General features: G+C 31.4%; 1 protein-coding gene across 1 annotated transcript; it reads left to right on the top strand.

The window, feature by feature from the left end:
- The first annotated feature begins 3,046 nt into the window (after positions 1-3,046).
- Positions 3,047-9,945, top strand: LOC146927100 (3-phosphoshikimate 1-carboxyvinyltransferase 2). Its single transcript, XM_085700484.1, has 8 exons — positions 3,047-3,525; positions 5,123-5,358; positions 5,884-6,037; positions 6,771-6,985; positions 7,067-7,184; positions 8,001-8,211; positions 9,265-9,326; positions 9,555-9,945. Exons 1-8 carry the CDS (start codon positions 3,181-3,183, stop codon positions 9,771-9,773), a joined length of 1,560 nt encoding a protein of 519 aa, XP_085556610.1. The 5' UTR covers positions 3,047-3,180; the 3' UTR covers positions 9,774-9,945.
- Positions 9,946-16,419: the final 6,474 nt, after the last annotated feature.

The following is a 16,419-nucleotide window of genomic DNA, read 5'->3' as shown; positions in this document are numbered from 1 at the left end:
ACTAACAAAGAATCAAGACTAGAAATAATTGACCAACTTTATTTTGTCAATGGAGCAAAATTAAAAGCTTTAATACTTCTAAAGATCAATATCATTCCCCCTTATTTTTTTGGTTGACAACATATATTCCAATTGATCCAACGTTCCAATATCCTTTCACGTATTTTCACCAGAACTACTTGATCGTGACTTCAATGTGATCAAAAACAACTCACAAGGTAAGCAGGAATGGATTGAACCACTAATTTGATACAACAATAGTTGAATAACAAAAGCTTCGGAGAGTGTTGAAATTTAAACTCTAGGATGTTTCATATTGACTTTATTTTTAGGATGTATGCTTAAAAAAATGAAGAATTATATGATGCTGAACATACTTGATCATATTAATCTACTTTTTATTTGACAATCATATTATCATACCATATTAGATATATGTATTTTAAAAATAGATATATTCTCGTATAATATACGGTAATATTTCTACAATACTAGTTGTTTTATTACTAACATTTGAAGGGATCCCACATGCACATGGTTGGTGAGAACAAAGACAGTGTTTCTATCCACACAAAAAATGGAAGAAATGAACAAAGACAGTGTCTCCCTCATCAACAGTCGCTGCCGATTCTCACCAACCCACTCATTCCCCTCTTACCAACCCATTCTTTAGATAAATAAAACCCACTCATTCCCCTCTTACCAACCCATTCTTTAGATAAATAAATGAAGAAATATTTTATCACGTATACGCAGTTCCTCTATGTTAATTATTTAAAGTTAAATAAATTTTTTATCTCATAAATATTTTTCCCAAAAAAAAAAAATCCTTTCCATATTTTAAATTTTTCTAGACTTTTTTTTCATCTAAATATTTTAAATTTCAAATATTTTCTGTCACGATTTTTGGTCTATATTTTCAAGTGAACTCATACATATTTTTCAAAAACTTGAGTTAATTTTTTTAGACAAGTTTAATAGATCATAGAAATTATTCTTTCCCTAAAAAAAGTTATTGTTCTTGCAAAAGTTAATTTTTTTTTTAATAAAAGATTAATTGAATGTGAACTCTGATGCCTAACCTGTCTCTTGACTTATAAAAAAAATATGAATTTTTAAGTTTTTAACACCAACAAATTTCTTTTAAATCATAATTTGTTAAAAAAATTCCAATTTTTTATAGTAGATAATGTGTTATAATATTCTAAAAGTCTTTGTAAATATTTATTAAATAATATGAATGATACACATGAGTTGATATAAGGGGAATTAGTCACTTTAGTCTCTGAATAGAAAATAAGTAGTCACTTTAGTCCCTGAATGCAGAGAAATTGCAAAACAATCCTTGAATGTAGACTCTGTTGGTCAATTTCAGGGACTAAAGTGACTAACGGAGTCTACATTCAGGAACTAAATTGACTAACGGAGTCTGCATTCAGGGACTAAATTGACTAACATAGTCTACATTCAGGGACTATTTTGCAATTTATCTGCATTCATAGACTAAAGTGACAACTCCTTTCCTATTCAGGGACTAAAGTGACTAATTCCCCGTTGATTTAATGACAAAACATTTGAATAGAAGAAGGATATGCATTTGCATTTGGAAGATATCTTTGTGCTAGCAAAAACAATTTCTATTTCTCCAATGTGCTCAATACTGGTGGGGGAAGCTTTGAGTTTATATCATGCTAAGGAATGGTTGAGCGATACTCTTATTTGATAATGTGGATTTTGCTTCAGATTTCAAGGTTACTATGGATGCTTGATTGCTTTCCATCATGATCGTGTGATTTCACAGAATTTGATCAGATATTTTGCGTCTGCAGAAGATTGTTTATCACTCACTTCACTAACTTTAAGGTCGAGTTCAATCGATGACAAATAAATGACGTAACTCACCACCTAACAGAAATTGTCACATTATCAGCTAGTCTCAATATCCATTTTTATGCACCTTATTGTATCGAATAATTATTAATAAAATGTTATAAGGATCTTTCTTTTCAAAAAATGTTGCTGCTAAGAATAAAACAGTAATAGTGGAGGCTGTGAATATTACTCTCTTTCCTCTATATCTGAGTTGTTTTGTTATGAGTTTTTTTTAAGGGGAATTGTTTTTTTATGAGTTGTTAATTTGTTATTATGAATTGGAATGTAAACATTTATACAATTTGTCTATTTATTTGATAAAATTTAAATTAGCATATATAGTGTAATTTATTCAATGCTATTTAATTTTTTTTTATTTTCTTCTTAATATAAAATAATTAACTTTTCCTATTTTATTCATTTCTTCAAAATTCATGACATTTCTTTAATAATTTTTTTTAAGGAACATTTCTTTAATAATAACATCAAAGTTCATCACAACATACCAAAATAATATTACATTTTTCTCTCATATAAAAATATATGAATATTTTTTTTCTTCATATTCAACGTTATAACAATTATTTTTTATTCACTTTATTCAGTTTACTAATTATACGGGTGGTTTGAAATCGCGGAGGTCTTTTGTTCAACTTATTTGGCTACTTATAGCTTGGATTTGTATTTGGTGGTTGAAAACCAAAAATGCTATTTTTCTATTTGGTGAACATTTGTGGTGGTCGAGTCATTTGTCGTGTTTAGGCATTGGATAACCACTTTCTGTACCTTGTGTGATCTGCTCGGTTTTTAGCCGTTTTTTCGGCACACCTTGTGCTAAGGAGACTTTTTTTTGGTGGTGTCAGGATTTCGAACCCCGAACCTTGCAAATATTATGCATTGTCCTTACCAACTGAGCTAACAGTGTTAATATAATCAATTTTTCTTGTCCAAAAAACAATTATTTTTTATTTTCAATCTTATTATTCTTTTTATTTCATTGAACCAAAAATTGAACCTATTCTTAGATATCCAATCCAATATTATCAAAACATCGCCTATAGTCAAGATTTTGAACACATTTTCCTTTTTGGTAGGTGAAGTTCATGAATCAAAAACATAATCTTTTTCACTCAAATTATTTTGCTGTAAGCACTTAACCATTGCATTAGTTGGCAACTAAAATATCAATTTCAATCCAACAACTACCACACCAACCCCCAACAAAATCCTCCCAATACAAAGACCAATACATTGAACACCAAATCATAAAATAAATAAAAATAGTTTGAAACTTTAAGCAAAATTGAAATGGCCCAGTTAAGCAAAATCAACAATCTAGTTCAAACTACCCATAATTTTCACAATTCAACAAATTCCAACAAACCCAATTCAGCAAAATCAGTTTCATTGAGGTCAAGCATTTGGGGCTCTTCAAAATCATGGAGTTTGAAGCATAAAAATGGAGTCTTTATTGGAAATTGTGATGCGGGTAGGGGGAATTCTGTTGTGTTGAAGGCTTCTGCTTCTGTTGCTGCTGCTGCTGCGCCGCCGGAGATTGTGTTGGAACCTATTAAGGAGATTTCTGGAAGTATTACATTGCCTGGGTCTAAGTCTTTGTCCAATCGGATTTTGCTTCTAGCTGCTCTATCTGAGGTGAAGTTTTGTTTTTTAGTTAAATTGTTTATGTATTTAGCGTATGTTTGGTTATGCGGTGATGAAAATTGATTTTGATGTTTTGATTTCTTAAATTATTTATGTATTTAATGTGTGTTCGGTTCTGCGATGACGAAAATCTTGATTTTGAAGTTTTGGTCTTTACTTAAATTTTGTATGTATTTATGTGGTTGGTTATGTGGCGACTGATATTGATTTTGAGTGAATTGATTCCGGCTAAAAGTGAGATGAAGGTAAAGTAATTTATGTTTGGATATATTTATGTAAAAGTTAATTGAACAATAAATTTGTGTGAAATTTAATTCTAGAATCAAACGCTCCAATTTTTAGCTTCAAGTTAGAATCAATTGTGGAGGTAGAATCAATTTTACTCGAGCAACCAAACATGTCAAGATTAATTATACACCTCTAGAATCAATTTTGGCTCTTTCAAAAGTGAAACCAAACTTACACTTTTGTACATTTTATGGTTCTGTGATTAGAAGTTGGAATTTATTATCTTTACGCGTGTGTTTGGTTGTGCGGTGGGGAAAATTAATTTTGATAGTATTGATTTTGGTTAAAAGTGATTTTGACTAAAAGTGATTTGTGTTTGGATGCATTTATGTAAAATTGATTCTTAACAATTCATGGTGTTTCGATGCTTTAGATGAAAATTGCTTTTAGACATGTAATTACCAAAAAGGTTTTATTTGTGTTTATATGACAAACGTTGGAATGCTCTGAAGACAAATATTTAAAATAGGTAATTAAGGTAGTTGAAGAATATGTACTGTATGACAATATTGTAGAATCGACTTGCTTACCCGCAGAAGCTAGGATTTCCTGCTTCATGAAGAATCGATTTTGGACCACAAAAGTAATTTAATAAAGGAAATCCAAACACCTTTGTAAGATAGTCACGTTAGATGAAAAAAACCTGCTTCAGGAAGAATCGATTTTTGGACCACAAAATTGTTTGACTAGGTAGCCTAAAGGCTAGGTGTTGGAATAGATCATATAGTTATTCTTATTTTGGATTTTCTTAAATTTAGCCATGAAAGATCTACAATGATAAGTTATAATTTGGGAGGAAAGTTCTCCGCCCTATCATGACTTCAGATGTACACATTCAGAAAAAAATACAAATTTTGTAATCCGAAAGTGTGTATGACAAAATATGTCGTCCTGAAGTACACTTTCATAAACATGGGGTGGAGAAAAGTCTTACCGATAATTTAGCTTCTCACTTTAGTGGAGCCAAATCCACAATTCACATTCTGAATCCAGAAACATGTGTGTGCGAGCATTAAACTCGAGCTCTCTAAAGTGAGTGTTGAACTTTAGAGGATAAAATTCAGAAGTGTAACTGCATATTATAAAATCAACATTGAGAGTTTAGCAACTTCAATATTTGTTATACATATTTATGAATTTTATCACAATCTTAACCATTGATTTTTAAATCAACTATTATCGTTGCACTTTATTCTGTGGTGTATCAACTTCAGTTTAACTTTTGCTGAATTATTTTTGTCTTTCAATTCCTTCATAGATGTCCTGTTGAATAGAGACTATTCTACTGTGTTTTATTCAGGGAACAACTGTTGTAGAGAACTTGTTAGATAGTGAGGATATTCATTACATGCTTGAGGCATTAAAGACCCTTGGACTTCGTGTGGAAGATGACAAAACAACCAAACAAGCTGTTGTGGAAGGCAGTGGTGGGTTATTTCCTGAATCTAAAGATGAAGTTAATTTATTCCTTGGAAATGCCGGTACTGCAATGCGTCCTTTGACGGCAGCCTTGGTTGCTGCAGGTGGAAATACAAGGTTTGTCGTTTAAAAATATATTTAATTCACCATGGTTTTGAAGCAGTGTTGGTAAATAATGGTTGTAGAGGCGCTATCACATGGTGGGATTTGAGAAAATCACTAATGTTCTGCTACTCGTTATTAGTAGAAAATGTTGTCAATTAGCGGTTCTAGCAGTGATATAGCACTTCTGCGCAGTAGAATTTAAATAAACCACTGTTTTATTTTCTGCTATCTGGAGTTGACAACATTGTTTTGAAGTAATAGTCATAGAACTAACCACAACAAAGTACATCTTCTCCTTTTATCCTGTTATAAAGTTCATCCATATTAGTCAATCTTCTTAAAATAAACTCTAATAATGTGTCTTTGTTTAACATGTCAAAGTCTAGCCTATAATGTATTTTATGAAGAATGCACCAAAGGATCATCGGAGTGATGATCTGCAACCTCACTACTTTCTTTTGTAGGAATTGTATATTTTAGCATGTTTTTTTGGTCAGAGTCTCTAAATAGATCTATTCAATGTTCTATATATTTCAGATACATACTTGACGGGGTGCCCCGAATGAGAGAGAGACCAATTGGAGATTTAGTGTCTGGTCTTAAGCAACTTGGTGCAGATGTTGATTGTTTTCTTGGCACAAACTGTCCACCTGTTCGTATAGTTGGGAAGGGAGGGCTTCCAGGGGGAAAGGTAAGGCTACCATTAGTTTTCATTTTATGCCGCGTCGATAATTTATCCGTGCTTGTGTGTTTATATCACATACATTGGCATAGACTTGTTCTCTTTCATTCTTGCCACTTTTTATTTATCTTCGCTTTCCTATACCCACATGGCCACATTTCACTGTAACTGATGTGAGAGTTATCCAGTAATTCAAATGCACAGTCAAGTGCAACATCACAATTTGTTGTGCTTTATGAACTTCGCTATTGGGACTGGGAGTGTAAAGCTCTAACTAAGGAACCTCCCCTCCACATCTTTATAATAACTATTATAATACACTACGGCCTTGTTTGGATAAACAACTTAAATAAGAGATTACCATATAAGTGCTTATGTATAAGCTATTGCTGAGCAAAAAATGAAATAATGTCGAACTGTTTTCTAAGCTCTCGGACATGTCATAAATTGTTTTCATAAGCTATTCCAAACAGTCTCATAAGTGCTTATGCCAGTAGATAAGCTCAAATACATCAATCCAAACAGGCCCTATTTGGTTTTCTAATTAGATCCCTCACCTGTATATCCTTTCTACCATTCATATGCCTATTATGGATCGAGTCACCAATTTTTCTTTGAAAAGAAATAGTTTACATACTTGCTTTAGAATATGCTAAGCTTTTTAAATTATGCATTCACCTCCTTATTCTCTCCAAAAGTCATTTGATCCATTTTTAATCTTATTATCCCATCTCGCATGCAGGTGAAACTGTCTGGATCTATTAGTAGTCAGTACTTGACTGCTTTGCTTATGGCAGCTCCGTTGGCCCTTGGTGATGTTGAGATTGAGATTGTTGATAAACTGATTTCTGTTCCGTATGTCGAAATGACTTTGAAGTTGATGGAGCGCTTTGGAGTCTTCGTAGAACACAGTGCTAATTGGGACAGGTTCTTGGTCCATGGAGGTCAAAAGTACAAGTAGGTTTCTACGGTTTCGAGGCACATCACTTTTTACCGTCTTAATGCAATGAGATTAATAACTGTTGTTTTTCGTATCAGGTCTCCCGGCAATGCTTTTGTTGAAGGTGATGCTTCAAGTGCTAGTTACTTTCTAGCTGGTGCAGCAGTTACTGGCGGAACTATCACGGTTATAGGCTGTGGGACAAGCAGTTTACAGGTATATATGCTGGACATAATCATCTGCAACTATCTTTTCTAGTAAACATTTCCCTGTCCTTTATATGAATCAATATCATCATGTGAACAATGGGACCATTTTTGTCCTCTATCTTTTTATATTTGTTCTCTCATAACTGTCCGACAATACTCAATAATTATTATTCTTTACTTTTTAACACTAAAAAGAATCAATTGTCAAATAAAGAATTCAGATCACCAGATAATGATATTTCACTACTCAAACTGGTGATAAAGCTCATCAATACATTATTGTCAGCGTCATTTTATATGGAACATTGTAGGGACTTAGGTTTCCTTTTGTCTTTGTTCATGGGATTCTACCGTCGTTTGTGTTTCTAATTTCTTCATTGTAAGGTCTCTTGTCTTTCCTTACTTTTATCTATTACTCATTTTTTACTTTTGAAAACTTCCTCGTCCCTTTTATGTGAATATGATAATATCTTTCCAAATAAAAGGATTAAATGTTTAAAATATTCCCTTAAACTGTTCATTACCAAATACAATGATTACACTAAATTACCAAATATATGACTATATGTTTACAAGGTAAATTGATTCTATCATTACCAGGTTGCAAGTAATTTAGCTGAATTATTTTTTCGGTGAGTTCTTTATTGGCACATCTTTGAGTTGATGATTAGAAGGAAGTATGTAGGTTGCAGTTATCAAACCACTATCCAACTTCTCAATTCTCATTGATGAACTGTCAGTCTATTTCAACGCGTTTTGCTGTGTCAGTCTATGTCGTTGTACATGTACAACACTTTTGTTTAACTTTGTCCATTTTTTAAAGGGAGATGTAAAATTTGCTGAAGTTCTTGAAAAGATGGGAGCTAAAGTTACATGGACAGAAAACAGTGTAACTGTTACCGGGCCTCCACGGGATTCTTCCGGTCGGAAAGTCTTGCAAGGCATTGATGTCAATATGAACAAGATGCCAGATGTTGCCATGACACTTGCTGTTGTTGCACTATATGCTAATGGTCCCACTGCTATTAGAGATGGTATGGTTTAAGCTGTTAGTTATTGCTTTAAGAGCTTATTTTAACACATTTGTTTTTATAGTAGCTAGTGAAGTTATTAACATTAATATTAATATCTTGATCTTATCCTAGAACATCTTAGATTATGTCTTAGGATTATTTTCTTGTCGTAGAGTATCTTAGATTATCTCTTAAGATTAGCTTCCATATTTCTTCACTATTATCATATTGTTTCACATGAATAATATTTTCATATAGTATTTTTCTTACTGTATATTCCAGTGGACCATTTTCACACAATCACATCATAATTTTTTCCACTAACCCTGCTTTGCTTGACTATTGAAACTGTTAACAGTACTTTTCTTAACTTTGGAAGCCCCATAATACAATCGCACATGGTTCCTTTTAAGCATCATGATTATTGGAATCTTGAGTATATAAATTGGATTGATATGATATTTTTTTTTTATGTCGAGTGTGATTTAACTTGAGGAGCTTGGAAGTTTTTGTTTCGAGTTGAAGGGTCTCTTTATTGTCTTGAGTTACTTTTTTCTTTTTCAAAACTACATTTTTTTTAAGGGGAAATTATTATTTGTTAAAGTAACACTAATGACTATTTTGCAACTGTTATTGAGGGGATTTAAACTCCGTCCCTTGAGGTTAGAAAGTCAAACATACTTTTACTATAGACGTTTTAAACAGTTGAACAATGGTAGTTTTGTAAAATGTGAACAAAAGGGGGGGATATAAACTTTTCTCATGTAAGCACAACTGGAGGTGCATTATATGCTATAAAGCACTGACGTAGACACAAACATCAGATTCGACACTGACACTGACATGTCGACACTAGTAATAAATTTGAGAAAATAGAATAACTGAATGTAACATGTGTTGGTATTGGACACCAACACTTGTAGGACATCACACACACCTTCAATTTTAAGTGCCAGTGCTACATATACTTTGTCTTATTCATACTTTTATGCGCTTGAACTATCTACTATATCATTTAGCAAACTTGTTTGCAGCACATAAACATATTTATTCTGTATTTCATCTATTTTCCAGTGGCAAGTTGGAGAGTTAAAGAAACTGAAAGAATGATAGCAATCTGCACAGAACTCAGAAAGGTGAGTCTCATGCTCCTACTTCCTTTGTAGTTTCTAAGTCGCTGAATTTTCACATATAACTGATTTATTAACTTAACCCACTTGGGTTGGCCCGGTGGTGTTGGCTTGAGACCTTGGAGTGTGCTCCTCCTCAAGGTCTTAGGTTCGATTCCCCCTGGTGCCAATTTGGGTGGGCTAGTTTAGCTTCTTAAAAAAGAAACTGATTTATTAACTTTGTTGATATTTCAGCTAGGAGCAATAGTTGAAGAAGGTCCTGATTACTGTGTGATAACACCACCTGAGAAATTGAATGTCACATCAATTGATACATATGATGATCATAGAATGGCCATGGCATTTTCACTTGCTGCTTGTGGTGATGTTCCAGTTACCATCAACGATCCTGGTTGCACAAGGAAAACATTCCCTGACTACTTTCAAGTCCTTGAGAGATTTACAAAGCATTAAGCATTCTTGTATATTAAGTAGGCAAGAGAGAGATAAAATACTCACAAAGTTGTGAGTATTTTTTGGCTTGGTTTTGTTTCGTAATATTCACTTGTAAGTACTTTAAAATAAATTGTATTGTTGAAATGAGGTACTATGGATTTTCTGAATGAATGTAGTTTAATTATTAATACTAACTGTGTCTATTTCATTTTACCATGGCAAAAAATTGATTTTAATTGAAGAGTAATGCTAGCAACATTCTCTTTTCAACACTCTCTCTAATACGATAAATGATATTTGAATATCCATTTTAGAGTAAATAGGCAATTTCCCCTCCGAAATTGTAAGTTTCGTCAATTACCCCCCCTGTAGTTAACGAAACATCAATTACCCCCTGAAATTGCATAACGTTAATCAATTTACCCCCTCCGTCAATTTTTCTGTTAACTGTTTACGGTTATGATCAAATGCCCCCCTGAACTTTTGCACTTATGTGCAAAATGCCCCCTAAACTTAAAAGTTATCTCTTATAACTACTTTTCCATCGAACTTTCATAACTAACTTCTAACACTCTTCCTTAATTCATGTTTGTTTCCACTAATCACATCATGCTTCTTAGTTTTCAAATGTTTGTCATGGCATCTCCAACTTGAACTTTTGTCATGCAATGCTCCAAAACCAGCTTTCCTTTAGTTACTTCATCTCTAAGAAAGTGAAATCTTGTTACAATGTCTTTGTTTCTCCTATGTTCTATAAGATGCTTGATTAAATTAATGGAAGATTTGTTGTTAACCATCAATATCACGACTTCTTCTTCTTTGATTCTCAGTTCCAGCATTAGGGAATCAAGTCAAGTAGCTTGACAAGCACTCATTGAAACAAACAACAATGTATTCTGACTCACAAGTAGATAGAGCCACTACTGATTCTTTTTTAAACCACCAGAAAATTGGTGCCTTGCCTAAAAAGAAACAATATACATCTGAGTAATCAATCATCCTTTCATTCTTTGAAAGCCCATCTTAGATCTATAGCTTTTTTGTTTGGTTGTAATGGTACTAACTCCCAAATGTGATTCTTCTCAATTGATTGCAATTATTCTTTCATAGCTTATATCCACTTTGAATTCTTTAATGTTTCATCAAGTGTAACAAGTTCAACTTTTGCAAACAATGCTAAATAAAACGAATAAATTGTCTCATTTATCTGATAACCTGATATCACATCATATATTATCTTTTGACCTCTGATTCATTCGACGTAACTTCTAATATTTGAATCAAGTTCAAATACCAGTCCAGAGTTCTTCCTTAAGTAAGATTCAATGCTTCAATTCTTCATATTATCAAATATAACATCTCTACCAATTTTTACTTCTAGTCATAAAGATTTATATGATCAATAATTGTTAATTGTTTGCCTTTAATATCTTTTGAGTCAATGATAAAAAAAAAGTTCAGGGGGGTATTTGATCATAACCGTAAACAGTTAACAGAAAAATTGACGGAGAGGGTAAATTGATTAACGTTATGCAATTTCAGAGGGGTAATTGATGTTTCGTTAACTACAAGGGGGTAATTGACGAAACTTACAATTTCGAGGGGGAAATTGCCTATTTACTCTCCATTTTATGACAACTTTTGTGACAACTTTCTCTCTCATACTCACATTACTTTTTACTTTATCTCTCTATTGCTATGGTTGTCCCAAAAGTTGTCAACCAAATGATTGTTCAAATAACACTCCTCTAATACTCACTCTCTTATTGGTTTAAATCATTGTGGGTCAACACTTTGAAAATTGAACCAACACAAAGTGGTGGGACATACATTGATTTCATCCAATAAACAAGTGAGTGCTAGAGAGAGTGTTGAAAAATGAGTGTTGCTAGCATTCCTCTTAATTGAATTAGTTAAACACGAGTTTAATGTGGAATGATTGATGTTTCATGTGAAAGTGTGTTGAATAATAAATTTCAGTGTAAAAATGATGACCCAAGGCAAAATTTAGTTTTAAGATGAAATTAATTTCATAGATAAATCAATTCTAATCAAGGACCTTAAACATATCAATATCTATTTATGCCTTCAGAATCACTTTTGACTCTTCTAAAAGTGAATTGGAAATGAGGATTAAATTTATTTCTTCAGTCAATGTGGAGTTCATAGCATCTTAAAAGGATGTAGTTCCAATTAAACCACATCATAAATTTGTAAAATCACTTTCAGTATATATTTAAAGTATCTCTACACAGATTTAAATGATGTGATGTGATTTGATTAAATGCATATGTGTAGAAAAGACCAACTTTTATTTCAAAAAGTTATCTTTTTCAAAGGAGTATCAATGTACTCTTTCCGTTCCAAATTATAAGAAAAAAAACTCATTTTCTTTGTCTCAAATTATAAGAAAAAAGACCAACTTTTATTTCAAAAAGTTATCTTTTCCAAAGGAAAATTAAATGCAAAATGCATTCAATTTGCTCTCTTTCATTTTTTTCAATAACCAATGAAAATTGTTTTTACATCTTCCTATAAAACTTATTTCAAGGATAACACAAGAAACTATGTTGCAAACTACTATATTTTAGTTTTCTTAATAAGTGTGTTTTTTTTTTGCTTATAATATGGGACGAAGGGAGTACAAAATTTAAGTTACCAGTTTTGCATTGGAAATTACAACTTTTTGACTTTTAGAAAGTTGAATTCAACACTTTTTACCATTTTTCAACAAATTATTTCTATTTATGCTCTCTTAACCAATGTCTTAAGGGCACTCTTTAGCATTTTCCATTTATTATTATTGAATGTTCCATTCTATATGGTAAATGGTAACTATATAACATGATGAAACATATGTGTAGAGAACCGCCGTTCCAAGCTCACAAACACCCAGAACCGCCGCACCGGACGTCGTTCTTCTAATCCTGGCAAGATCACCTATGTTCATCAAAACCTTTATCAATGGAAATACGTCGAGTCTTTGTTTTGTTTATGGAAGTGCAATAGTAAATGTTTTGCAGTTTACCACTCTTAAGAAGATGGGTTAAAACAAGGAAGATTTAGTCCCCACTACTAATATGAAAATGTCTAACTCACTAGGAATTTTATTAGTCGATGTAGTGGTGGGTCCAAAAAAAGTCAGATCTTCTTTCTTTGTCATTGACATCAAGCATTCATATTATGTCATCCTTGGTATAGGTTGGTTTTGAGAAGGAAAATAACGTCAATATGCTATAACCACGGAAGATTATATTTAGTCATATATTTATGTTAATTGACTGTTAAGACTTATTTATGCACTACATGAGATTTTTCTGCACCTTTATTTTATGATTTGTCATATTATTAATGCAGACTTAATGTTGCATGATATGCCTCTTACTCTAACTTAATTTTATGTTCTATATTATAATTATTAACAAGATTGGGTTGCATCCAATAAATATTAGTATTTAGTAATAGGGTTCTACATGCTTTTGAAATTGGTAGGACACACTCAACCACTCAAGGTTTGTGTTTGTTTTCTTACACCTAGTTAGCATGAACAAATTTTTAAAAAAGGACCAATGAAGTCCCATGTTTAAAAAATGGTTTTCAATTGAGGTAAATGTCATAACTTTATTGTTTAACAATGTCTCTTTAAAAAGGTAAACAATAATGTTTTGAGATATCCCTCAATTTAAAAGAAAGTTCTAACCATGGTGAATCGGTGGTCATGTTATAAAAAATTGTTCATACAAACTACTCATAAGAAAAAAAACAAAAATATACCTTAAATGTTTGAGTGTATCCACCACCTTTGTATTCAAATGCATGGAGAACTCTATTATTGTTATTTCTTGAAAGCAGCTTTTTCTCATAGCAAGGGTGTAAAATAAAATCTTTTATTTCTTTTTATTATTAAATATGAATAAAAATTAAATTTTTTACTAAAAAAGTTGTGTTTAAATTGAGAAAAATATGTTAAAATTTTGTTATAGTCTCAATACGATGGATAATTCAAAACTATATTTTAGGGTAGAAAATGTTTTTGTGTTTGTTGATTTTAACAAAAAGAATTTTGTTGCAATGATTTTGATAAAATCATTAATTAGATAAAAACAGACATTGTTGATTTGATTAAATGAAAATGCATTTGGTAAGAGAAATTTATTGTGATGAGATAGTTTAGATCCTCATTTCATTCGAAAATGTTTGCAACGATCGAGTTAAAAGAAAATTTAGTATATTTATTGACTTTGAAATTTGTATAATGATCAAACCAAAAGAGGATTTAACATGATCATCGACTTTAAGATTTAAAAGAGGATTTATAAGCACAATTGATAGCTTTAAGATTTTTGTGATGATCAAATCAAAAGAGAATTTGACTAATCATCAACTCTAAAAATTTACGTTGACTATAACAAAAAAAAATTGTAGTCCTCACTGACTTTAAACTTTTGAGGTTTCAAAAAATTTATGTAAAAACCAAAATGTGGCTACCACAAATTATTTTGATTGGTAACTTTATTTTTTTGTACGATTTAATCTTTATGTTATAAAATGTCAATATACTATCACTTTTTATTGGATTTTTCCAATGAAATTTGAGTTTTTATATTTGTATGATGAAAATTTGGTTTGTTTATGTGTTTAATGAATTTTTATTTTATGAGTTTTTTATTTGTTTTTGATAAAGAAAAGGATAAATATGTTGACATTTTATAGCATAAAGAATTAATCGAAAAAAGAAAAAGATAAATAACGAAAATGTTATCTAAAATTAAGTTAAAGGTGGAATGTGTAATTTTATCTAACAACAACATAAGGTTAACTAAAAAATAAATAGCAAGATAAAACTAATCATACAAAAACGTTGTAACAAAAAAAAAAATTAATGGGACGAGGAGATAGAGATGTTTTACAATGGGTTACACTATAGGTAGAGTGAATGGAATGATATATGGAGATGAAGAAGGTATGTTTGCTACTCCTTTTCTACATTTTTTGCAGCTTCCCTTGCAGCTTCCCTATTGGGTTTAGATTTATACTTGAAAATTAGGCTAAAATTCGTGTTGAGCATGTGATGGTTTAACCAAAATGGAGAAACTGAAAAGTAAAATGGAAAAGGAAATTTGAATGATGTTCATAGTAGAAATGTCAGTTAGAGTAGTGAGCTCCAATCTCTGCTTTGTACTTATTTGACAATTTGACTATTCTCTTTGTGATTAATGTATGTATTGTTTTGCACCAAAATTAAAACAAGAAAATAACATAAAAAATGTGAATGAATAGGCGTGAGAATACAAATAGGGGGGTGGCAAGATATAATCAATGTGTTTTATGTTTTTCTTTTTTTTGGTCAAATAGGTCAAATAGTCTAGTGGCTAGAGCTCACACAATTAAATTGTGGAGAAATGGAGTGTCCAGGGTTCGAACCCCGACCTCTACATATAATATGCAATACCCCTACCAACTGAGCTAAGCTCACAGGGATTGTTTTATGTTTTTCTATTATGAATTCAAATAGGTAAATGTACTTATGGGGCCAATAAGTTAAATGAATGGTTCCCTCAAAAAAAAAAGTTAAATGAATGGATCTCATCTTTGATATTTTTTACTTTTTAAGAAAATTAAAATGATAGCAAGTTTAATAAAGTTAAAAGTGTTATCACTTATTTTTGAAAATTTTAATTAATTGAACAATATTGGGATACGACTAAAAACTTTATTTTAATTTTGGTATGTCCTCTTTAAAGATTGTCCTATTAGTGTGTTTAAAACCTTATTTGTGTTAAGACCTTTAATATTTGGCCTACTTCTAAAAATGCTAAAAAATAATCTAATTTTTTTAAGACTTAAATTTATTTTATTATAATTTTTGAATTATTTATTGTTATTATATTATATTTTAACTACATATTTATAGGCTAACCTAACATGCATAACACACATTTTAGTGAGTCTTGGTCCGACCTTATAGGCTAACATAACAATGACATGACTAACAAACATTTTAGAGAGTCTTGGTCCAACCTATTTAAACAAATATAATTTTGAAATAGTCTGAGCCTAGACTGTTCGTTTATTTTTAAATAAGTTACGTCAAGTGAGACTTCAAGGAAGTCATATCATAGGCCTCTGTTGGAGAGTTTGAGCTATGTCCACTCTTTTTTGACATGTCTCGAATAGAACTATCACTAAAGGAGAAAATCTATGAAAAACGCAACAAAGTTGATCTCAAAGTCCACACAATCACAAACAAACACAAAAAAAAAAAAAAAAATAGAAAATAATTTTGTGCGAGCTAGAAAAACTAGAATTAAATTACCAACAGATAAACTAAAGTTTATTTCTTATTTTTCCTTTTTATCATAAAATCTATCTTTTCAATATAAAGTTTAATTTGGTAAAGACAAACCAATATTAAGTGGATTTTTCATTATTTTGAATATAGGTTTTTCGGCCTTGTTTAGATGATTTCATTGTGACTTATATATTTGAGTTAAAATATCTTAACCGAATGTAACTTATTCCTAACACCACTCTAAGTCTAAACTTTACCTCACTAGAAGATAGTTGGAACCTGTGTTAGAGGCTGGACACATCAACACAAAGTGGTGATCAAAGATGCTCTTATCCATATAATCAATGTAATTTGGTTTGTTAGAAATCAAGC

This window comes from Medicago sativa, chromosome 4, assembly GCF_051527215.1.
Source record: "Medicago sativa cultivar Bolivia chromosome 4, Bolivia_mono, whole genome shotgun sequence".
Classification (NCBI taxonomy): Eukaryota; Viridiplantae; Streptophyta; class Magnoliopsida; order Fabales; family Fabaceae; genus Medicago; species Medicago sativa.
The sequence above is the reverse complement of the archived record's forward strand: the minus strand, read 5'-3'. Positions and strand labels throughout refer to the sequence as shown.